The sequence below is a fragment of the Corvus cornix genome, chromosome 4A, assembly GCF_000738735.6.
Source record: "Corvus cornix cornix isolate S_Up_H32 chromosome 4A, ASM73873v5, whole genome shotgun sequence".
Lineage (NCBI taxonomy): Eukaryota > Metazoa > Chordata > Aves > Passeriformes > Corvidae > Corvus > Corvus cornix.
In genome coordinates, this window is record NC_047058.1 from 3412468 (window position 1) to 3436100 (window position 23633).

The following is a 23633-nucleotide window of genomic DNA, read 5'->3' on the forward strand; positions in this document are numbered from 1 at the left end:
GGTGATGATTTCTCACCTGCTCTCCCATACCTTCAGTCCAGGTAGTTTGTTGGAGGTTGCAGGCACCTCCAACAGCACAAATAACCTCTATGCTGCCCATGATAGTAACGACCCTCTGCATACTCTATGATCGTTCTGGACAGCCAGGTTTAATCCAGCTATTGATTTATCTTGCAGATACTGTTCTTAGTTCACAAAATTCAGACCTTGCCAGAAGTTCTGTTGTTGTATTAGCAATGAAATGCTGCTGCTGAATGAAGGTCTTGTGCTTCTTCAGCAGCAAATGATGCTTATCTATTGATCTGCTGTTGTTATATGCACACCAGTGTCAAGAGCAAAAGCAAACAGCTCCCATTTGTGTCCACCAGAGCAAGTTAGGCCAGGAGCTTTCTACGATTTTTCTCTTTCCTCATGATCTCTTCCCCGTCTCTTCTACACTAGACTCCACCTGGCCATCAGGACAGAACCCTTTGTCTTCCACTTTCCACCTCAACCCACCTGCATCCAGCTGGCACAGCCTTAGCAGTGCTCACTCACCGGACCAACTCTTGGGTCAGATACACAGCTCAGATGTTGAAGCCACAGTATAAATGAAGCACATTCACGATTTCTGCACTGGCCCTCAGTCCAAACCATGAAAGAATCCTCTAAGGACACTTAAGCTCCAATGAAGTGCCCATGTCTTTTGCCTAGTCCTTTGTCTCAGCAGAGCTGGGTTGACAGACATTCTTATAACTTGGATCAAATCCTAGCACTGGAAAGCTTTTGGAAAGTTTTGGACACAGTCTCATTGTTTCACCTCATTATAACACTTGCCTGGTTAGAAGGATGGGGCAATTCCCCTGCTTGCCATCTCTTTTAGGACTAACACACATGAAACAGCAAAAGATTTCGGGCTTCAGTCCTGAGCTGAAGCTAAGAAATAGTTTTGTTATTTATACTCTGCCATGAGGTGGATTCTTCCAGCTCACACCTCCAGCCTGTAGAATGGCTTCAACTTGATGGAGCAAGCTCATAGCAGGAAGGTCACAGAGTGTCCTTCTGCCCCTATGTCCAAATGTTTCACTGCTCCTGTAAAACATGAGAAGTTGCTGTTTGCCTCACTTTGTCTTTTGTCCACTTCCTGAGTTACCAGGACAACAAAGAGTAGGAGGGAAGTGCCTATGTGTAGCTCTGAAAGAGTAATCTCTATGCATACCCTCCTACTGGGAAAGATTGGCAAGCAGTATCTGTTCAGTGGAAGGTGGGACTTCGGTTTCCACCAAAAGCTGCTGGAAACCCTACCTTCCACACTGACCACCCTTCCTGCATGCTGGCAATGGCCAGTGAAGTGGTGTATTCCATGGCAGCTGCACAAACATCCATGACAAAAGCAAATGGAAGGCAGAGTACAATGAAGCCATGGGATGCTAGGATGGGATGCTAATATCATGTTTGAGTTTCCTCAGGATAAGGCCCTTTTGTACAAGTCAGCATCCAGGAAATAAGTTGGGAACTTTCATTTTCCTCAGAACATCCTCTTTTGCTCACATCTGCAACAAGAACAGAATATTTGACCTTAACGTGCCCTGTCAGTTTCAAGACAGAAGTGGCTCAGGTCCACTAGGGTACTTCTTCGTATCTAAGGAGCAAGAGCCCACTGTGGCATTTGGAGAAGGGCAGAATTTGAGAGAACCATCAGGGTTTGATTGTCATATTCATGGTTTGGGTAAGCAGCAGGATGGCTGTCGTGGAATTCAAATGTACTAAGCCCAGACCTTTCCTGATGTTACCCTTTTCTCGGACTATGTTGCTGAGGCAGAACAGATTCCCTATCCTGTGCTCATCTTCCTAATGATGATCACTGCAACTTCAATGCTGATACATCTTGGAAGCAGAAGGTTCTCTGCCTATTCTGATGCTCCAGACATGTTTCCAGGGTAAATGTGATGCAGTAAACCCCCTCCCAAAGGGCAATGGCCCTTTCCAAGGCAAACTAGGGATCAGGCATGAGGGAGGATCACCCATAAGAATGCTGCTTAGTCTCCTTGTCAAGATGTTCCAAACACAGGAGCTTATAGAAGGAACAGATGGCAGAGGCTCTGCCTGAGAGGACTCAGAAAAGCTGGCAACACAGGAGAAAAGTCAGAAGTAAGCATAAGCACTCTGCCTGTGCCATGTCTTGCCCACCATCTCAGCTGTCCTACCTCAAGCCTTCTTCTGCATGAGGCTTCCGAGGGGAGCTAGGAAGAAGCAAAACTCATGTCTTCACTTGGCATTCTAATTTGACAATACTTCGGGAAAAAAAATAATTAGAAGAAATTGTTTTCATTTCACTGCAAAATTTAAACTCGAGCTTGAGAGGTTTGAGTTTTTATCCAGCTTTTGAGGTCTCCTCTCACAGCAAACAGGAGAGGAGCACATGAGTGTGAAGGAAGTTACTGAAGGCTCAGAACGTTTCAAAAATTAAGTGGGTTATAAATCAAAGTTAGATAAAGAAGTTAGAAACCTTGAATTTATTAAAGCCAAGAAAGAAAATGCACATGGAGGATCAGAGAAACACCCAGAGACGGACACACCATGTTGCCTGTTTTGAGTATTTGAAAATTGTGGAGTGTGACCGCAGTACTGCAGAACGAGCTTTCAAAGCTATGAGATGGCACTGCACGACAGGTGAGGACCGTTCCCCCATCCTATCTTTCAGCAGTTTAAGATTCCTATTTTTAAAAATACTTTCCACCACAACCATTTTACGATTAGTTTGCAAATAGAAAAATAAAATCTCAGAAAAATGGAGGAAATCACATGGTCAGTGCCAGAAGACTGGAAACAACTGATTTCTTATGCGATAGGCCTTCTGGGATTATCAATCTCTCTCTCTCTCTACATATATGCTCTTAAAACTGTGCTGCTGCAGCAGGCTCCAAGAAAGGCATCACTGGGCAACAAAAGGCCAGGGAGACAGTTCTGGAATGAGCACATTTTCATGCTGCTTAGCTTGAAGCATTTTAGCTTCTGAAGAGAAGAAAGGCCCTTTTCATGTTTAGACCTTCCAGGGGAAAAAAAAAAAAGCAGGAGCAGAGCTATTGTGGGTTGGACTTTTCTCACTGTGGTGCGTGAATATTCTGTATAATGCCCAAGGATGCCATCCCTGCTTCTGGCAGACTTTGTCTACAGAATGTTTTTTTCCACAATCTTAAGCATATTTCAAACAAGATAGTGATGACACTTGGTTACAGGTTTTTTACTGTAGGAATTTAAGTGTGATACAAAAGTCTTTAAATAGTAAATAATTTGATGGCAAAATTAATTGAACTCTGAACTAATTAATTTAGGCTCTGATCTTGCAAATACGAGCTATAAGAATCTACACAGAGGATCAAGAACAGCCACAAAAAAGATATCTTTTGACTTCATTAGGATTATTTTTATGTGTAAGGAACAATTTAATATGTGTTTGGCAGAATCTTACACAACAGTTGCAGGGGATGAAAAAATACTGTAGTATTAAGAAAACTTCACCTTCCCATTAAAACAAGGCTAAAACCTGCAATTCCTTCTAATAACGAAAAAAAATTATGAACAGGTCCAGGCAAAAGTCTGTTTAGACAGACCTCCTATTATTGCTACATGTTCTGTCTCAAAAGATGAGAATCTGTTAAGCTCAGAGTCAATATACTGTTTCCAAATTCCCCAGACTGAGTATTAAATCATCCATGCTCGGATTTATGTTATTAATACAAAAGATGAGGAACTGATACCAACTTTTTCCCTCTGATATCTGAATTCCTTTCAGAAGGCTGATCAAACTGGCATGTTACAATAAAAGAAAGGATCTAAGTTGACTTACCTCCACTTTCAGGAGTGCGCAGCCTTTCAAGAACTCTTGAATATTACTGATGCAATCAGCTTCATTTTTAGGCTCCAGGCAATACTAAAGAAAGAAAATCCACTGATCTCATTGCATTGCCTGTGCTGAGAAGGCCTGCATGAATATTGACATGTGCATTTTATACTGAATTAGGGAAGTTTCTTCAGGGGGCGGGTGGGGGTGGCAGGCAAGCTGTTGAAGCAGGAAGAAAGCCACTGAAGGAAGTGATGCACACACAGAAATGGTCGGCATCTTGTTTTGAATGTCAGCATATGACAGTGTCCTAAGTGACGGTGGGAAATTGATGGCCTTAAACAAGACACTGCCCTGAACCACCAAATGTAAGAAAAAGAAAAGGAGCTAGCAAAACTGCTTTCTGCATAATGAAAGGCTCCTGTTTCATAGGGTGGAGAACCCGTTATGCTGTTTTTTGGGGTTTTTTTAAACTTTTCTTCTGTGTTGCCAGTTCCTATCTCTAATTGGACTCCTTCCCTTTTTTATCTCCTGCAGATTCTTATCACGCTTATGGACTGTAAATACACGCCTTCTCAAACTGTAACAGGAGGCATTCACATGGCTTCAATACCAATGGATTTGCTGGTCTTGGGACAGACCAAATGGCACAAATGCCAAGGGCTATTATTTACTCCTGTCCTAATCTGCTTCTCCAGTGCATTTCCTGACTAACAAAGCATTTTGCAGTAAGAGTTCCGAAAGAGTGAATATATTTACAGTCATAATTAATGATATTTATGTAAATACTGATACATTGCATATCCTTCTATTCAAAACCAAAATATTCTGATCTCTGGTGAGCCAAGTATTTCCTGCCACTGACTGAACAAGTGTAAGTGAGCCAACTGCAACCTTGCAGGGTTTTCTTCTGGATGTAGAAACAAAATCAAAGAACTAAAGCTACAACCATACTTTGCTCTCAATTAGAAACTTAAATGTAAAACACCTCTCTCTGAAGCTCCTTGCTCCTCTCATTTACCTAAGTAACTATGCCTCAGAATGCCCAGGGCAGAGTTTCACTGAGCAGGGCTCTGTCTCAGGCTAACGAAATACATCAGAAAGCATTACCTTTTCTGCAGATCCCGGAAGAAGTCGATTAATGAGTTTACAAAGCACAGTTCCATCTTTCAGAGAAGTTTTCAGGAACTCCTCCGGATCATCTACTATTTTCTTAGGAGAATTTAAGACTCCTAGTGAAATAAGCCACGTTACAATCTGTTCTTCTGGATTCATGGCGGAGAGTTCTGCCGCCAGTGCTGTTCTCCTGTGCAACAGCGTACGGGAACCCACATCCGTGATTACATCTTCCTGATGCAGCTCAAGTGTGAAACTACGGGGTTTTTTTGTTTTTTTTTTTTTTTTTTTTTTTTGCTTGGTACAAAAACCAAATCTTAGGAACCAAAAGTAGCTACTCTAAGGTAAAAAACTGTTGTTAAAATAAAATAGTTTCCAGCACTCAGTAGGAGACAGGGAAAGCAGATTGTTAACTACATCTTTGAAAAATCATTGAAAACACAAGAACTTTATATGAATAGTTATTACACCAAAAATATCTCACTTAGGGACTTCCTCCTTGTGGCAGCTGGCACCATATCACCTAGTAAACTTGGTCTGAGCTTCAGGTTATTGCCCAAAGAAATAAATTTCTTAATACTGTAAATAACAATATATTTACAGTGTTAAAACAGAATTCACAATGGTGATGTTTTGGAGGAATGTTGCACTAAATAGATATTTTTGACTTTATGTGGCAAACGTAGTTATTCAAATTGCCTTTTACAGTAGTTTTCTATTGTCTTATTTTTGAAAATAAATTCTGATCATGTACTTTATGGGCAAATAATGCTTCTTTTCAACTCTTGTGTAGAAGTCCACATATAATCCAAAATGGTTATTTAGAAGATGATAATGTCTCAAAACAATTATCTGGATAACTTCAAAAAGGTCAGGAATTTAAGTCATTCAAAGCTGAGAATAAAATGCCCAACTATTTCACTTGTCTTATTAAGATGCCCCTTTCCACCACCACTTCAGGATCCACTGTAGCTAGTTTTCCACCCTGCCCAGGGCAGTATTAACCATCACTGCTTATCACAGCAAGTCAGAAAAGTCCAGCCATTTTTATAACTGTCCTTTCACAAGAACAGATGGAAAATAAAGCAATTCTGTTCACTATGAAGTTGGAACATCATGGATTGAAGCAATCCAACAGGAACAAAGTATCCTAGAGACCAGAATTTCTTGGTTACAATGTTCTGAGCCAATTCCTACCCTGTTACTTGAAACAGCTGTTTTCAAGAAACCAGTGTTACCAACTACTTATGATTTAAAGGGTAGGGAAAAACAGAGCAGGAGAGGGATAAATTGTACAGTTAAATGTGCATGGATTTGTCTCCACTTTGCAGGTCTTATATGACTGATACTGGGACCTACCTACGGACCATCTTAACAGCCACCAATAAATGAGAACTGTCCTTTTAGGATTAGACACAATTCTGACCTTTTCCAGGATGAGTTCCAGGTCTCTGTTGTGTGGAAATACTCAGAACACATGGCTGCAGGCACTGTGAACAATAAAGTGGGCTACAGCTCAATCACAACTCACTGCTATTTGGTGAGGCACCTCTACTAACACGCGTGCAAAATATTTCAAAATAACGACTAATTGGCAATTCAGCTGGTTTTTTTTTCCAGTTGTCATAAGCACTACTGCTTTGCAGAAGGGAATACATAGACTATTCACTTTCATAATTCTTTTTTCAAATCTGTAGGTAGCCAAGACAACTGCGAATGCTGATTTCTCAATGGGGACATGCATTTGGATATAGAAGACACTTCAGTCACCTCATCAGAACACAGCAGTTTCTGATATAAAGAGACATACTTCCAACACTGGGACAACTCCACACCTGCTTCACTGAAGTCAGTGTTACAAACCTGAACACCCAAGTACTTCACCCACTCCCTCCTCTAAAGGAAACCTTTGGTATAGATGGGTGGGCTTAGTTTTATTATTATTTCACATGCAGCTGCTGCAGCCAAGCAGATATTAATGGCTGCAACTACAATTAAATGAAAATACTTCCCACATCTTGAACACTTACCAACTGCTTGAAAGACGTGCAGATTTGGATATTCAGAAAGCCCAAAAATTCATGGAGTTTTTGATTAGTCACTTCAATCCCAACCTTACATCTTTTAGAAAGGACTCATCTAAACACATTCCAGCTTGTTTACCCATGCCCGCACCGAAATTAATTCTGTGGCAAACCCAGGGTATGAAGGTAGAGCCAGTAAGGAAGGAACAGCATCTGGTCTGGTCTTTGGAAAGACTTCAACTTTGGCTATTTGCTGATAGCAACAGATCAAGTGAATCGTCGATCACCTCTTGCAGAGTTATAAATACTTATTTACAGCCTGATTTATACCAGTGATGACTAATAGCACAGTGTTATTTTAAAAGGGGCAGCATACACATCACAACAGCATGGCGACAGGAACAACGTAAGAACAGCAGTCACATGTTCAGACACCATTTTTGAGTGGTGCTTCTCAAAGTCACACATAAGCTTAAGTAATTAACTCTTTTTTTCCAGCAGAGGGAAAATACTCAACCACAAAGAACAGCACTGGAGTATTTGTCTGCTGCAAAATCTACTGATACATTTCAACTGGTAGCTTTCAATGATGAAGTTTGACTTGGTGCATGAGTCAATACTGTAGATCAGGGTACATTCTCATTAATTAGGATTTTAGGTAGGCATTGATCTTACAGTAGCTGCCATTTTGGCATTACACTTTAGGTAGGATGATCCAGTTCAGCCTGAACAGCAGCACTGAAGACTGTAGGTTACTGCTGAAAAAGGAGCCTGGTAGTACCGCATGTCAGCCTTTCTTGCAGAAGAGATACTGAGATCACTTTGTAACAATAACCCTCCAAGATGTAACACTAGTAAATCTTTACCACTATCCAAGTGTCTGAGTAAGACATGTTTTTTCTTTTTAATTAGACAAAAAACCCCCAAACCCATAATACTTGTTAACAGTAAATTTATTTGCCCTGGGAAATATGCAATTCTATCCATCTGCTACACAGATTTACTCCTAGAATCTGCAGCCCATAACTGAAGTTTAAAGTGATACCCTTATCCCCAAACCCAAAGTTTTAAATCTGTAGACAAGGTATGCATGCTTTTTCTTCTTTAGCTACTCATTATGAACCGAATGTTGTTTAAATGAAATCAGTTTATGTTTATCACAAAAGTCAGTATAAATTTTATTACCCGTGATTGTTTAAGTACTTCAGTTAAATTACGAGTTTTCTACATGAAATACCAATGCCTGAGGATTCCTCTCACATATATTGGCACATCAACATGTACGCATAAGAAAAATGCATCAAAATCAAGACAAAGTTTGGAATGAAGCACTTACTCCCAAGAGATGCAGTGCTGTCTAGTGTACATACAGGAACACTAATTATTCTGGGCATTCATCACTAACATTGTCTCAGTACACCAACACTCCCCATCTCTCATCCAGAAGGTCTAGACAAATCTGTTAATGTAATACAGCAGAACTTTTCATGGTTTCTTAGTCAAGTCCTCTGTATTTAAGAGGACTAAGACTCACTTCTGTGTAACTTGCTCTTTTTTCACTATAAATGGCAAGCACACACATGGGCAACCCAAGTACTTCTCTGCTGTAGGATGTGTGTGCAATGAATGGGCTCACTCTGGACTGTTGGAAGGTGCCAGCTACTGCAGACAGTGGTTGGCTTCCACCAGGAATTTTATATATGTCCAAGAGATCAGTAGTGCTACTTTCAAAGGCAACTCCTGAATGCTTATGTAATCCTCTAGAAAATGGTGGGCAACACTACACTTAAAACTCAGGCTGTATCAGCTGTGATTTGTTATTCTTCAATTTTCCAATGCATATCCACTGTTGCACTGCCACCTTCTAGTCACCGTAACTGGAAAAAGGAAATGCAAGTTAGTACCCTCTCAGAAGCCAAGAGACAAAAAAGATACATTATCTTTGAATTAGTTTTATATACACAGTGAATACATTGGGATTGTATTTGATCTGTTCCAACAGTATGAAAGCACATCAATAGCTAACTACAATAATCAAAATGCCCTGAGGACAACTTGTATTAACGCACACTCCTTGTGTAACACTGTCTCCAGAGCAGGTATTAAGTACTGCAATTCCTGTGTGTATTCCCTCTCCAAATTCCACCCACCACAAAATCCCACCAGCTCTTGATAACCTCAGCATGCTGCTCAGGAGTTCAGTAATACAAGTTAGTACCAGTATGTATACCAGTGTAAGTAATAATGTGCTATAAATTAAATAAAACTTGTGACCAAGGGAAGGTAGACAGACAGCTGGCAATTCCAATCCTGATTTTTCACAAACTTATTATTACCTTCCTTGCCATAAGCTAAGGTCTATTTACTGTTCCCTTAACATTGGTACCATGTCTGTTAAGAATCTGGAAACATTTATAAACTGAAGACAAGGCTAATAAGAGTGCGCTTTTGTTTCTAATATCTGTATTTATTACAACATGGTCAAAACAGATTTACTAAACTGAAAAAAAGCACTAATTTTTTCAAAAGAAAAGGGAAGCTTTTTCACTTGTCAAGAATAATTAAGCTTCAGCTTCCCAGCTAACAGAGAGAACTGAGGCGCAAACATATGGAATTTTAACGTGTTCTGACACAACCTATACGATGATTTGTCAATACCTTTTTAAGTCTCCTAGAATGCTGTGTATTAAAGACACTATTTGGTTTCTTCATTAGAGGATTTAAGACCTGGGTCAAACTATAAATTTAAAAACTGACTCCTAATGGTTTTTTGCAAGTGGGTGGGGGAGTGAAAGGGAAGTGCTACTTTTAGACATATTTCCCTAATCCACTTCAGTGCCACACTAGTGACATCAGTGATTTTTGAATGAAAAAGGTTAAGTTTTTTAACCTTTAGAAACACCTATTGTTCAGTGTCCTTTCAGTAAGACTCAAATTTAAGTACTTCAACAGTCACATTTTAAGAGGAAAACAAAGACAGCATTTGCTAGTGGAAATTTTATCAAGTGATAGAAAAATAAAAAGCTGGTTGGGGAGTAGCTTTTGTTTTGCTTAACTACATGCTTCCCCTGAACAGAAAACACTCGTGATGATTCTGTATTTAATCTGAAACACAATCCAGTACCCTGAAACAAAGCATATTTTTCCTTCATTATCAAGGTAACAGCATCAATTTATCAGGAGTATTTATAAAACGTTACTGGCATATTCTGACAATGGTATTGCACAGTTATTGAGCTGCTGTTACTGAGACTCTATATAGTAACTTGTAACCCAACTGAGGCTACAAAATCACACAGTATACAACAGATCCTATCCTTCCCACAAGATAGGATTTCCTTGGTAACAGTGACCACCTGTCAGATAAACCAACTGTACAAACAACAGCTTTTTCTTTTTTACCTTTTAAAAGTTGTTTCTTAGAAGTAGAATTTGAAACTAACAGCAAAATAAGTTCTTACATTTACAAACTATTTAAAAAATTACATAAAAGAGTACACATGCTTCTTTACATAAATGCTTCTCTTGGAAAAGGTAGTTATCCTTATCCTCTAACTTGTACTAGATTTTATCAAATTCTGCACAGACTATAAATTACTTCCATTTTTTTACCAGCAGTTATTTAGTAGAGAAATTTTCCAGAAAGCTGTGTTAGAATGACAGCCACTACCAATTTTTCCTTATGAGTTTTCAGAGAAACAGGAGAGTCACGCTTTCACATAAAATCTGAAGACAGCTGCTCTTGAATCGACTTAAATAGTAATTTTAATAGGGTAGACTTCAGAGCCATGAAACACAGCCGACCTAGTCTTAAATCATTCTGGAGATGCCTGAAGTCTGCAATTTAATCCCAGGACCTCTGCAGAGATCAATTCCTAATCGAAGATTATACTCAGTCTAATTGCCCATCCTGCATGTTAAACAAGACTGATTAAATATCTATACTGACATTCATTATTACAAGTCAGATTTTTATGGTCTGCTCTTACAAAAATTCATACTCGGTACTTTCTGCTACATGATGTAAAGTGCAATTGTAAACATGTTTTTTCTTTAGCTGTACCCAAATCGGACCCGTTTTTGCAGCCAAGTAGTGTCTTGCTGCCATTCCTAACCTGGCTGGCTTACAAAGCCTTCTTAAACCTCCTCCTCCAAAATTTAAACCGAAGTCAAAAATAATACTTAGCCATGAAGAACACCCATTCAAACCCACAAACACAATGACCAGAAAACTTCCTTGCAGCTATTACACTGCTGTAATATCTACCTTACATATTGGTACAGGCACCACTCATGTCTGCCATCAACACAGACGAAACAGCATTATTTCAGTGGTATCTTCTAGAAGTTATCCCCCTGCAATTAAGAGAAGATACAACAAATTAAGAAAAACACGTTTTACAGCACAAGTTAACCTACAGTAATTGCTCCCATTTCAAAACAATGGCACAAGTTTGGTTTGCATATTATTCGGTTGCAAGTTTTTACTACTTCTTTAAATGGTGGAGGATTCACTGGCTTGGAATGGACTGGAATGGCTTAGAGAGGTTGCATGGCTTAGGGATTCTCATTCCTTTTCAATGGTGCACTGCCACGTTAAATCCGTAAGTTGAATAACAAAATTTACTGAGGACTAAACAGTAGTACAAAGGTTTTGGGCTTGTGGTTTGGTTTTTATTTTTAGTTGGAGGTCTTCATGCTTACTATATTCAAGAGCATCTTTTGAACTTCATGGCTTTACCCAAGTTACAGCAACTTGCCACAGGTTCTGCTACATGTGCTGGGTATCCCTGCAACGCAGTGTCAAACTAAACAGTTAGGCATCCAACTAAATGTCAAGTTTGCATTTCTTGCTTTAAACTCCCAATAGTTGAGCTGGTATTTGTCAATCTAAACCAATTCCTGATTTTGCAAGGCTTTAATTTTGTTAACATACTGTATATGCAGCCTTTTTAAACATCTTCACTGAAAGATACTGGTCACAAAATACCCCCTCCCATCCCTACGTAGGAATATTCCGTCTACAGTGAGCTGCATTACAGCTTTAGTTTCAAAATTGAAATTAGGTGCTTTTTTTCAGTTTAGTAAATGCTTTTATCCAAGAATTGTTGAATTTGGAGAATTTTTAATGTATTGAGGTATTTATCTTTTTTCTTTAATCTAGACAGCACTTCCATTGCCATGACATGCAGGTTGTCTTACTGTACTAGAAGAAGGTAATTTGTTTCAATTTCGATTTAGACTGAAAAACTAGTTTGCTTTGCTTACCATCTTTGCTGTTTCACAGGCATTTGATGCTTTAAATCAGCTGTGGAATGCTGAAAGATTCACTTGATTTTAGGAAGCCATAAGCCTTTGAGAAGTTGGAGAGAAAGACTTCTTTGCTTATTTTCTCCTTTGGAATCAAAGATGTTCCCTTAAAAGTGAAACACTACAGAGTTGCAAAAATTTGAAACAGTATGAGTAAGCATCATTTTGCAGCTTCTTTGATGGAATTGGTCAATGGTTTGTGGTTTGGTTTTTTTAAACAGTATTCTGTAGCTGACTTACATGAACATGATTTTTTTGCAGGGGAGATTTTTAAGCTCCCCATGAAACAGTACGAAGGCAGAATATAGTATTATCCACTTGCTTTTTTGGCTTAAGTGAATGAAATCCTCTATTTTTCTTTACATAATGATCTGAAGGCATTTTGTACTGGGAATATTGTGACTTCAAATTCTAGGTACAACTGAGTTTTATGTGGAATCATCCCCACCACCCTCCAAATCACACGCAATAGTTTCAGAATGAGATGCTGAACATGTAGAACAATCCATCTCCATGTTAGATGGTTGGATGTTGTGCAGAAGATCTTAAGAACAGCTTTGTTCCATTCATGACGAAAATCAGATGGAAGTGTGGCATTTCAGGGAAACTTTACTTTGAAAATTACAACACTAGTACACAGCTCAAGTTTATACATTTAACATCTGCTTTCTGAAAGAAACGTTAACAATTTTGAAATGATATTAAACATTGTTTTAACTTTTCCTCACAAAAGCATAAAAGTCATGGAGGGGAAAACTTAACAGGCAACAATAAAAAAAGGTTAAAAACAACTTTTCCTTTTAGTAGTCCTCTGGTAGTAAAGATAGAACAGCTTCCACATTTGAGAAGTAATCTGTCTTGGTCCAAAAGTTTAAGAGTGTTTTTAGTATCTGCTTCTGCCTCCACCTCTATCGGATCTGCTTCCACCACGGCCACCACCTCTGGGTGCCCCACGGCTTGAACTACTGTAAGAATCCCGAGGAGGTGGATAGCCCCTTTCCATGGATGGGGGAAGACCCCTGTCTTGTCTTCCAACACGATCACGGCCACTTGAGTAGACATCACTTCTGCTGCTTGAGTAACTTTCTCGGCTTCCATATCCATCTCGTGTGCTGCCGTAATCATCATAGCGACTGCTTCCACCATATGATGGCGGGGGCCCTCGAGCAGGTGGAGCACTACGTGAGTTACCTGCAGGGTCAATGGTCAGGTAATATGGCAACACCATAAGTTATATAGAACAATTTCAAATCTGAATTTACAGAATTGCTGTATTAAAATGTTTACTGCTACTCTTTCATATGTATTGAGATGGTCTTAATATAATCTGCCACACTAATGGTATTTAAAGTGCGGATTGCATACCAGGCAGTGAGTGGATTTAAAGACTCTGAAGGAATGAAGACGGTGTTTGTTTATTCAGGCAGGCTCTTTAACTGGGTATTCCAAACAGCTTGTTATTTTAGAGAAGAAACTCAGACATATTTTCCAGAGATAGCTGTCATTCTGAACTGTAGACTTTGCTTCTTTAGCTTATTTAACAAGATGATCAAATGATAACCAACAACTGCACTTTCACTGTAGGGGAAAAAAAGTGTGCCACTTCCCCCTAAAACACAAGCGACCTAGTGAAAGTTAGATTTTTTGACACCTGTACAGTTATATGATCCTCAAAATGGATTCTTACCATAACTCTCATATGAATCTCTGTAGGAGCCTCCACTTGGATGATCGGAGTAGTCTCTGTCACGTCCACCACCATATCCATCACGATCACTATAGGAGGAAAGACTACTAAGACTTAGTACAAATCACTAACACTAAGGCAAGAAAAAAGTGACGGGGGAAAAATCCAACAGTAGGTACCTATATCCCCTGGAGGGGTACTCATCACGTGAACTGGAATGACCATAATCACGATATGCGTAGTCTCGGGGAGGTGGTGCATAGTCCCGGGTATCCCTGGAACTGGGATAATCTCTGCTTGAGTAACTACAAAGAACAAAAATTGAGATGTTAGCCGTATGTCCTAACAGAAGGTCTGGAATCAAGATCCTTCTCTGAACAAAAAATGCTTCACTAAAATAAAACAGTGTAAGAATTTACCCATCTTTAGTGCTATAGCCATCGTCTCTTGGAGACATGTAGACATCTCTCCGTGACGGCATTGGTTCTCTGCGTGGAGGACCACCGTAACCATCTCTTCCACGTGATACAGGAGCTTCAGAGAAACAGTCCACATTTTAAATTTAATTAGCATTTAGCCATACAGAACACTCAAGGCAAGTGTCAGTAAATAGTTTAGAGCAATTTAATAGTATCTCTGGAGCCTACATTTGGAACACTTTGCATTTCTGCTTGTACAGTTTTAAAGCAGCACCAGAACAAACATACTCAAATTGCACTGAATTGTTCCCAACAGCTATGAAATCACATTGGTACAAAAGGAACCGAAAATTATTAAAACAATACACTATCGCACAGCAGACTGAAGTTAGAATCAATGATTTGCACCAGCTGACCAAGCAATTAATTTAGTCAGGAAGTCTTTACCTCTTCCTCCCATACTACTGCTACGCACTGGTCCTGAAGGTGCCGATCTTTTAGGTGGAGGGCCTCCACTTCGTGGAGGTGGACCTCTCTTCATAGGAAGTGGCCCTCGAGAAGACCCTAGAAGGATAAGCCACGAATGAATTATTATTTCTGTGATACTCACCTGCATGACCCTAAAGCCTGAATTACAACCTAAAGGTGCCATTATTACCACTACATGATCAACAGTAAACCTCTAAAACTAGACCTCAAAGCCTTCTCTTGTCTTCTAGCCACTATTAAATGCTACTGGCAGAATTGAGAGCCAAACTTTCCACAGCCTAAATTCCTGTCAAGAACTGTCTTTTAGAACTTATCCAAAAGCTACAGGGTGTGACACAAGGGAAAAAGACAGCTAATATCTGTAATCGGTCACAGCTGAAATGCTTAACAAGTTACTGTTCTCAGAAGACAAGAGCCACCTGGGAAGATGTACTAGAGAAGAGCCTACAGAGAGGGAACAGAGGCACTACCGAGTCTGTAGAACCTGCTACACAGACTCTTCAAGAGAGAAGCTTCATTACTTCCAGGGTTTTTTTTCTGCATTACAGTTTTTACCATTACACCTCAGGTGCTGCTTGCTAGCTCTTTTAAGTGATACTGAAAAGTCTGAATAAATAGCTGTATCTTAATGAATATCCAGTATCAAGTAATGTACTATCCTTACACTTCAGAAAGCTTCAACTCAACAAACAAGGTTTAGCTGCCCTAACTCTCCCTCTGATCTGGATGGATCAGCCCTACAATTTTCTCAGTTTAGACCTCTTGCTATTAAGAATGAAAGGCAGTTCCCTTTCCCTGGTGGTAGAGAATCACTTTTTCAACTTGAATACCAGAAAGCTTCCTTTCTCATGTGCAAGGCAGGAGTTTTGCTTTTCTTTCATAGGCAAAAGTCAAGTGGAGTGTTAGTTGTAGAAAGGAATCTTCATATTTGGAAGCCTTTTCTTAAGGTGTACTTGCCTAATCAAAAATTTGACTAAACTGCCGAGATCATATTTCATCATTTTAATAAAGAACAAGGAGTGCACTATTCAGCTGTTTGACTTTTTTTTTTTTCCAGTAGGATTATTGTCATCTTCCAATGGGATTGTCTTGTATGTTGTCGAAGTATATAATGAGAGAGGTCAATACATACCCAAGTGACTCCCTCTTGAAGGTGGTCCTCTTGCGCCACTTCCGCCTCTTGCACCTCTAAGGCCCCTGGGAGGACCTCTGCTTCGGGGAGGGGGTGGCGGCCCACGCCTACCACCACTTTCAAAGGATGGCTTGGTTGCTTGTTCCACTTTAATTGCCTTCCCATCTAATGACTAAAGAAGAAGCTGCTTTACTTACTGCTCAGTCATGTTTGTATTTCTTAAATCAAGCCCCTCTTGCTTCACTATTATAGGGCTTCCATTTTATAAGTTAGAGCAATTCTAGAACTGATTTCAGTCTTCAGTATTAGTCCCCAAGTACTCAGCAGCATGTTGGGCCTAATTTCAATTTCTACAGTACTTCATTCTTGTGGTATTGATGGAAAAAAAACCACAGAGCAGCATCAGAAAGGACTTTCAGTGCAAACACAAGTGTCCAACGATTACGGCAGCCCCACGTCATTTATTCTGTAAACGAAACACGATATATGATCTACAATTTACTTTCAATTGCCACGTACTTTTGTACCAAACTAGGAGTGCACCCGTAGGTACAAGATTAAGCTGAAGATAACTTAGCTTCAGTCGGGATTTCTGGCAATGGGGTGGCCGTTTAGCACATTTTCTTGATGTCCTGATAAAACGGTGATCGCTGAAGTATAGAGAAGTTATGTCAGCATCTACACAGCAGATTGAGTATGACAATTCACCCCTTTTTTTCTAGTGTTTCAAGATGGGTTTTCAATCAAGGTGACTGTCACAATTTACGCTATTACTTTTCCACAGTGAAGGTGCTTTGTGGTTGGGGTATTTTTGTTTGTGGGTTCTGTTGTGTGGTTGTATTTTTTTTTTTTTTTTTTGGTAGGAAAAAAGTAGAAGCTTTTTCTGGAATATAGACCTGCAATACCAGGAAGTCTGCAGCCAACTATTATACCTCAAACATGAGCAGGTAGTAACATGTTGAGTAATTCAACCTAGTTAATCAAATTTCTGTATAATCTTTAGATACCACATGTTTGGATATTACAGCAGAACCAAGATCATGAGCTCTGCTGAAATTAGGTTACTGCATGCCTATCCTGGCAAACATGGTTCATTTGCTTTCTTTAGCAGTTATATATTTAACTTTGCCATGACAACTAATTAATTATCAGGCAGAAAGTGTTCATCGCGCTTCTTTGCTGCAATAAATGAACACAAACATGACTGCTAGTAATGTGTTAATCTGCATTGCTAGTAGTATTTTATTGACGTACTGAATGTTTCTCGTTCTCTATCAAAATCTAGCTCTGAAAATTCACTGTAGTAGTGCACGTATTTTGCCACCTCATGGAGTTGTAGCACTTCTTTGAAAACCTGTGTGTACGTACACAGGTCCAACTTGATCCATTGTGAGGGGAAAAAAGTAAGAAATACCAGCAAAATCATACTGGTCTTGGCTTTGACTTCATGAAATACTTTACTTATGGACAGTTTCTCAAAAAGCCTTTTGGTGTGACAAACTGAAACATCCCAGGAGTGAGCATTAGTATCTCCAATCACTGGAACTTCTCAGTTTGCTTAATATTGATTTGCCATCATAATTAATCTCTTAGTTTCATCCTTCTCAAGCAGTAACAGTGGGCTTGAAGCCTTAAGCTTTGCTATGGCCACTGCTGTCCTCAATTTCATGGAAGACGCTTGACAGCTTGTTTCAAGTTTAGAAAGCAACACTGTCCCCTTCTGCTAGCATGGGTTCTGAAAACCTGAATGCTGGGTTCAAGTTCTTTTCATTTCTGTTACGTAGGAGGTACAGTTTTCCTTATAATTTCTCCTCCTATTTTCTTCTGCCTTGTACTTACACATCTTACCTTGGCAAAAGATAGTTTCTTTGCAGACTGCTTTACACAAGCAGTCTTAAAAAGCTATTCCATAGGTCCAGAAAGACCTTTCACTAGGTACAGGAACATTTTTTGTTAACCAGAAAATATTTGTCATAGTTTGTCCTATTTCAAAGCAGAGGGGACAACATTTTACAGTTTCTTAGCTCAAAGAAAGGTCTTATCTCACCAAACATAAAAGTCACACAACCCATCTCAGAATAAGGAAGCTTTTTCAATGAGCTCAAAGCACCAGCAGTCAACATGAGCACTCATTAGTTTGTTTTTATAACCTTGATTCAGAGTGTTATAGCAGCATTTTTAGTATGATACAAGCACCAGAAAGTGAAGTCACCTTGGTGCTAAAAAGCATTGAATTTAAGATACAAGTCATTTAAGGACAATAATAGATTGGCAATCAAAGTCTCCTATATGTGGAATGAATAATCTGTACAGATTTGTAAAGTGAGACAGGGAACCTTAACCAAACACAGTTAGAGAACTGTCCTGCAAACTGTTCCACATTCCAACAGAAAAGATGAATGAAATTTGCATAATTTTGGGAGTGGGGCAAGAAATCAAGTATTTCAAAGAAACTGTTACAATAACTTGAATGAAGCTGGTCCTAACACCACACAGGGCTTTCCTCTCCAATGGATCATTTCACTGGTGATGCTGCAATGACTCCATTTCTCCATGTTCCTTGATGGCACATTAAGTGAGTTTCCCTTAAGATTCACTTCTTAAGAGGCCAAGCTTCTGTGCATTGTATCACTTCTTCACCAAAGAACATAAAACACTTTCTGCCAATTAGAGTAAGACAACCTTCTGTAGAGTACAGTTTACACTGTAGGGATTGTAGCATCTGCTTCGATCCTCTTAACACAGAACAGCTGGCTTGGCAGGCCTACACTGGAATTAAATCTTTGGTTTGTGCTGATCTTTTGCTTGAGGTCATATCCTCTCTTTAATTATCCATTTCTTCTTAAGGACTTAGAAGATCATGAGAACAGCCCACTGCACCCAACAACCACTAGACCTGGGAGTATCCACATTTGTGTCCAGGTAAGCATATGCATTTCGTGGCATCAGCATGTAGATTTGACTGCCATCATTTAAGATTCTTCTTAAAGAAAGCTGGGAAGCTGCTACAAAGTACTTCTACATTTCTTTTGCACTGCTCAGGCATGTTAGCATTGATTCAATTCAGCAGACAAAGTAATTGAAAAAAGGAAAAATCTCTACCCCAACTCTAAAATAATTATCTCCCGATCTCTTTCTGCAGGACAAACTTATCTTCAACAAGCAAGCTTTGACTGGTCTATGCTTATCCCAATATAGAGTGAAATATAGTTATTCACTTATTATCCCTCACCCAAATTGGTGCAAAACTCAGGATACATGATTTTCATAAACATTTGCGAAGTAAAAAATCAAATGCAAATTCATTCTTGCAGAATCTATTGGAGTCAGCCTCTTCTACTGGCTACAGCTTCAAATTCCTTTGGGATTACAGAATGAGCAATCGACAGGCAGTGCAGAACTCTTCCCCCTGGCTGGACAGATCGCCTAACTCCTTACAGACTGCTTGAACTGCAGTCTGCACAGTGCTTCTGCTGCTGCTTCTCAAGTGCATTAAAATCTCAAGAATGCTCCAATCCACCTTTTCCAAATGGACAAAGAAACCTTCAAGTTGTGATTTATGACAATGACCTCTTCTCACACCAGGCCTCAAACACTGCTCTTCCTCAGACCTTGAGTGCAGAGTCCTTTTGGAGTACAAGCAGTAACTGCTGTCCAGAAGGCTTTCTGAAGATGAGAATGAGAGACCACCTCATGAATATCTTTCATGTCCATGGTTAAAGCAAGTTGGACCAGAGGACATTCTAGGCCAAATCCCATTTGAGAATGTTCTTTTCATACACTACTTGCTGTTCTAATTTCAAAGCAGATGAAGGTACTTCTAGATTTACAGTGAAGACAAACCATGAGAACAATGATCCACAAGGCCATCCCTTCTAGCATTTCTTGACAGTAATGCAGGTTGTGCATTCCAGAACAAGTAGACATTACCTCAGCCACAAACATTGTCTCATTTAGCTACTTTACCAAGCAGTACTCTCTCAAATGTTTCCAATGTGACCAAACACATGCCACAACATTCAAGATGTAGAACAGTTGGTGATTATTTTCAGAAGGATTTTGATTTGCAAGCTGCACTCCACAAACACGCAGATTAGTGACTGAATTCCTTTCAGTCTGACAATTACCTATTGGTCCTTGAAATTACCTTATGTGAGGATTCAATGACTGTTTCAGAGAAAATAAAGTATTTAAGCACAGCAGTAAACAAGTCTTCAGAACTGTGGCAAACTAGACGGTGAAGAAATAAAAGTCAATAAAAGGAGCACCTCGAAAGATGTTTAGGCTGGTATAGAAGGAACATCATTTGAACTTGCCACTCTCTGCCTTGACAAAAACTACTTGCTTGTTTGAAAAGGAAGCAAGTCTTCAAAGAAAGTAACCCTGATTGTGATAAGGTTGTCATGAAGCACCCAGAAACATCAGTACATGGAGTAGAAAACCCACTATCCTTCTATAACACATAGCCTGCTACAACACAAATATGACGTTTTACTATTTGTGTTCATGAACACTACAAAAAGCTCATTTTTTTTATTCCTAAAGTTACTTTACTTACTGACTGCAATAACTGACATTTTTCTTTCACTTCAACTTCTTGTACTAAGACAAACATATCAAAATCCCAAGTGTCAATTAATCACAATCACTAAATGTTTCTTCACCTTACTTGCATGCCATCTCAAGAGACACTGCTTACAAGGCCAATGCAGTGTGACCTCAACACAACCATTCAGATTATGCATGGAAAACCAGAGTCTGCAGTTCAAGTGACCTAAGATAGCTTTCACTGCCTGAAGAGACAGCACCTCTATGAAGATAAGCAGCTGTTGACCAAAAAATTGCTGACTTACATCTACCTTTTAAAACACATGCCACAACAGATACAGATTACAGCAGCCTACAGTTCTTTGACAAACTATCCTGGTATTATCTTGGAACTTGTGCTTCAAATTCCTGTATTTTTATTTTTAAAAACATTACATTTCTTATTTCTCTGAAAACTAGACCATTGCATTTTAGGGTGTAATGAACAAATTTAGTCGCTGGCTAACTGCAAAGCTATTGCACATTAACTGGAAAGATGCTCCTCACACACACCAGGCAGATCGATGATGCAAGTCACAAATGTAGATTATCCACAGGATACCAGACAGCTCATCAATGTTCCAGCACAGCAGGGAAGTCACAGTCAACCCATGTTAAGGGAACCGTTAATAGTTTTCAGGTAAGTCACTTCCCTGAAGTGTAATTTACAAAGTACCGCATTCAAATATGATCAAAAAGAAAAAAACCAACCCAAAAATCATTATTGAAACATGCAAGAATGAAGAGCTGATTGTCAAGAAGCCCTCCATCACTGATTAAGGAACAATAAGAAAAGAGAGTGTAGCTGACTGACAGCCAGACTTCATTTTCTATTGTCAAATCCATGAACAGGAGAAACAAATTTCGCCTTCATGAAGACAAAGATATTTTGTCAAATTTAAAGTTATAATTTGTCTCCAGGATGTTCTAATCCATTCTCTTTCCAACTTTTATTACAAGTTTATTTACCCCAAAGATTAATTGTCCTGGTCAGTAGCAAAAGCAATATATAATTGGTTTTAATTCCTACCTTTCCATTCATATCTCTGGCAGCATCTTTTGCATCTGCTGGACTCTCAAATGTGACGAATGCAAATCCCCTGGACTTGTTCGTTTCCCGATCTTTCATCAAAAGGACTGCAAAAAAAACAAAGTCACATCAGCTTTCCCTGTAATTCCCTGTAAGGAACACTTAACCTTTATTTAACCTTTTAAGCTCAGAACTTCTTAGAGGACATGTAAGCGCCATCATTTCAGATGATCAACGCCAAAAAAGTCATCATAGCTATGTTGTTGTTTGTTTTTATTATTATCATCTTTAAAAAATTTCTCTTTACCTTCCACAATGCGTCCATATTTGCCAAATACAGCCTCAAGGGCTTTCTCATTAGTCTCTGTGTTCAAGCCCCCAATGAACAGCTTCCCAGGACGATCTGCTTCAACCATTTTGATTCCGTAAATGACCTACTAAAAAGAATCAGGCCATTATTAACAAAACATCAGACAGCAATAGAGACCTCATAGTACATAAATGACTTCTGTCCTCAAAAGTACAAGCAATTTTCTTCAGAAAGATGTTGGGTAAGAAATATGAGGTATAAAAAACATTTAAAAAATCACGATTTTTTAAATGGAAGCAGTATTAACAGTTTCTTCTTCAGATTATATAGTGTGTTTCAAGGATATTAAATAGAACTTCGAAAAGTGGAACAAAGCACTGTTAAAATGAAGCCATATTGGTGAATGTGAAAATTCTTCCAGAAGGGCTGTTCTTTTTGCCCTGGATGGCAGTTCTAGCACACCTTTCCTTTAAATCCTGGACGTTTCAAGTCATTTACTTAATAAGTCGAAGTAACACAAAACTATTAACTCTTAAAAGCATCTCGGGTGAGTATTTCTAAATTAAGCTCATTCTCTGTATTACTTTAAGTAATACAAAGCCTGTGCTGAAGTCTTGGCCTACACAACGTGTGAGGCTGAGCAGACACCAGACCACCACTGCAGTTCTACACACCAATGTCACAGCTACTGCCGCGGGGGCGGGAGGGCTTAAAAAAGAAAAACAACCAAGAGCCGAAGACAAAGCCAAACCTCTCCGTGCCTGGCAGGCCACCCGGCGCCTATGGACAAGGCGCTGCCCGCGTGTCTCCAGCGCGATGGCGGGAAGGCCCGGGACGACTCCGGCACACACGGGAGCGCGGAAAAAAGCACCCCTGAGGGAGCCGCGGCGGGGCCGGGTCGGACCGGGCCGCACGGGGCCCGGGTTCAGCCGCGCTCCAGGGCACGGGGAGCGGGGGGGCGTTGGACCCTCCACGGGCTCGGGCACCGCCACAAAATGGCGGCCACCTTCGGCAGCGGCTCCGCTCCGTCCCCGTGCCCGGCGGCCTCCTCGACGCTCACCCACCGCGCGACCCAGCTCCGTCCGGACACACCGGCGCGGCGCTCCTGCCGTGCCCACCTCGCTCTCCCCGGGGGATGCTGAGGAGCCCCCACAACTAAAATGGCGGACACCGCGCCTCACGCCGCCGGGACCACCCTCGCCCCACCGCAAACGCACGGGTCCCGCCGTCCTACCCGGAGCCGGGCGGGGAGGGAGTGCCGGCCAGGCCCGGCTCTGCCGCGCCTCTACTCCGCCGCAAGCTGCGCGCCACGCGGCCCCCACCCCGCGGACCTTTCCCCGCAGATGCCCGCAGCACCCCGCGGTGCCGCCCGCAGAGCCCCAGTCCGCAGCCGCACTCACCTCCACCCGCACCGATCTGCAACTGCGCAATGGGGGCGAACAAAGGCGCTGCGGGCCTTTATATCTTGACGTCACCCACCGGACGGAGCCCCGGATGCGGCGGCGGCGGCAGCGGCAGCGCCGAGCCCGGTAGGGGGCGCCCGCGGCTCGGCGGGCCGCCGGGGGCTCCCGCCGCGGCCGGGGGTCAGCGGGGCCCGGTGGGGACGGGGGACAGCGGACAGCGGGGCCGGAGAGTTCCGTCCTGCCAGGAGCGGGGAGCAGGCCAGGGACCGTGAGCGGCTGGAAAAGAGCGGGAGTGGGCCGTGG

At 40.7% G+C, this 23633-nt stretch overlaps 2 protein-coding genes and 1 non-coding gene across 8 annotated transcripts in view; all 3 read right to left on the bottom strand.

The window, feature by feature from the left end:
• ARHGEF6 (Rac/Cdc42 guanine nucleotide exchange factor 6) overlaps window positions 1–5157 on the bottom strand; it is a 39108-nt gene extending 33951 nt beyond the window's left edge. The window contains exons 1-2 of one of the 2 annotated variants that reach the window (XM_010402779.3): window positions 4934–5157; window positions 3830–3913 (exon numbers count right to left, since the gene is read on the bottom strand). In XM_010402779.3, coding sequence (XP_010401081.2) covers window positions 3830–3913; window positions 4934–5098 — 249 coding nt within the window. In that variant the 5' untranslated portion in view covers window positions 5099–5157. The remainder of the gene's footprint in view (window positions 1–3829; window positions 3914–4933) is intronic. The other variant, XM_039571815.1, reaches the window with a different exon arrangement.
• A 7705-nt stretch (window positions 5158–12862) lies between these two features.
• Window positions 12863–23428, bottom strand: RBMX (RNA binding motif protein X-linked). 5 transcript variants are annotated; one of them, XM_039571823.1, is made up of 9 exons: window positions 23328–23428; window positions 21925–22054; window positions 21618–21724; window positions 16001–16172; window positions 14827–14943; window positions 14380–14494; window positions 14140–14265; window positions 13961–14049; window positions 12863–13464 (listed from the first exon to the last, which is right to left on the bottom strand). In XM_039571823.1, the coding sequence occupies exons 2-9, from the start codon at window positions 22031–22033 to the stop codon at window positions 13157–13159; spliced, it is 1143 nt and encodes a 380-aa protein (XP_039427757.1). In that variant the 5' UTR covers window positions 22034–22054; window positions 23328–23428; the 3' UTR covers window positions 12863–13156. The 5 variants fall into 5 exon arrangements, with proteins under 5 accessions (XP_039427757.1, XP_039427753.1, XP_039427754.1 ...); XM_039571819.1 differs by having other exon boundaries at window positions 13961–14064; XM_039571820.1 differs by having other exon boundaries at window positions 13961–14064; window positions 21925–22051; window positions 23328–23423.
• On the bottom strand, window positions 21801–21873 carry LOC120412062. Its single transcript, XR_005604741.1, has one exon. It is a non-coding gene; the product is annotated as a small nucleolar RNA SNORD61 (small nucleolar RNA).
• Window positions 23429–23633: the final 205 nt, after the last annotated feature.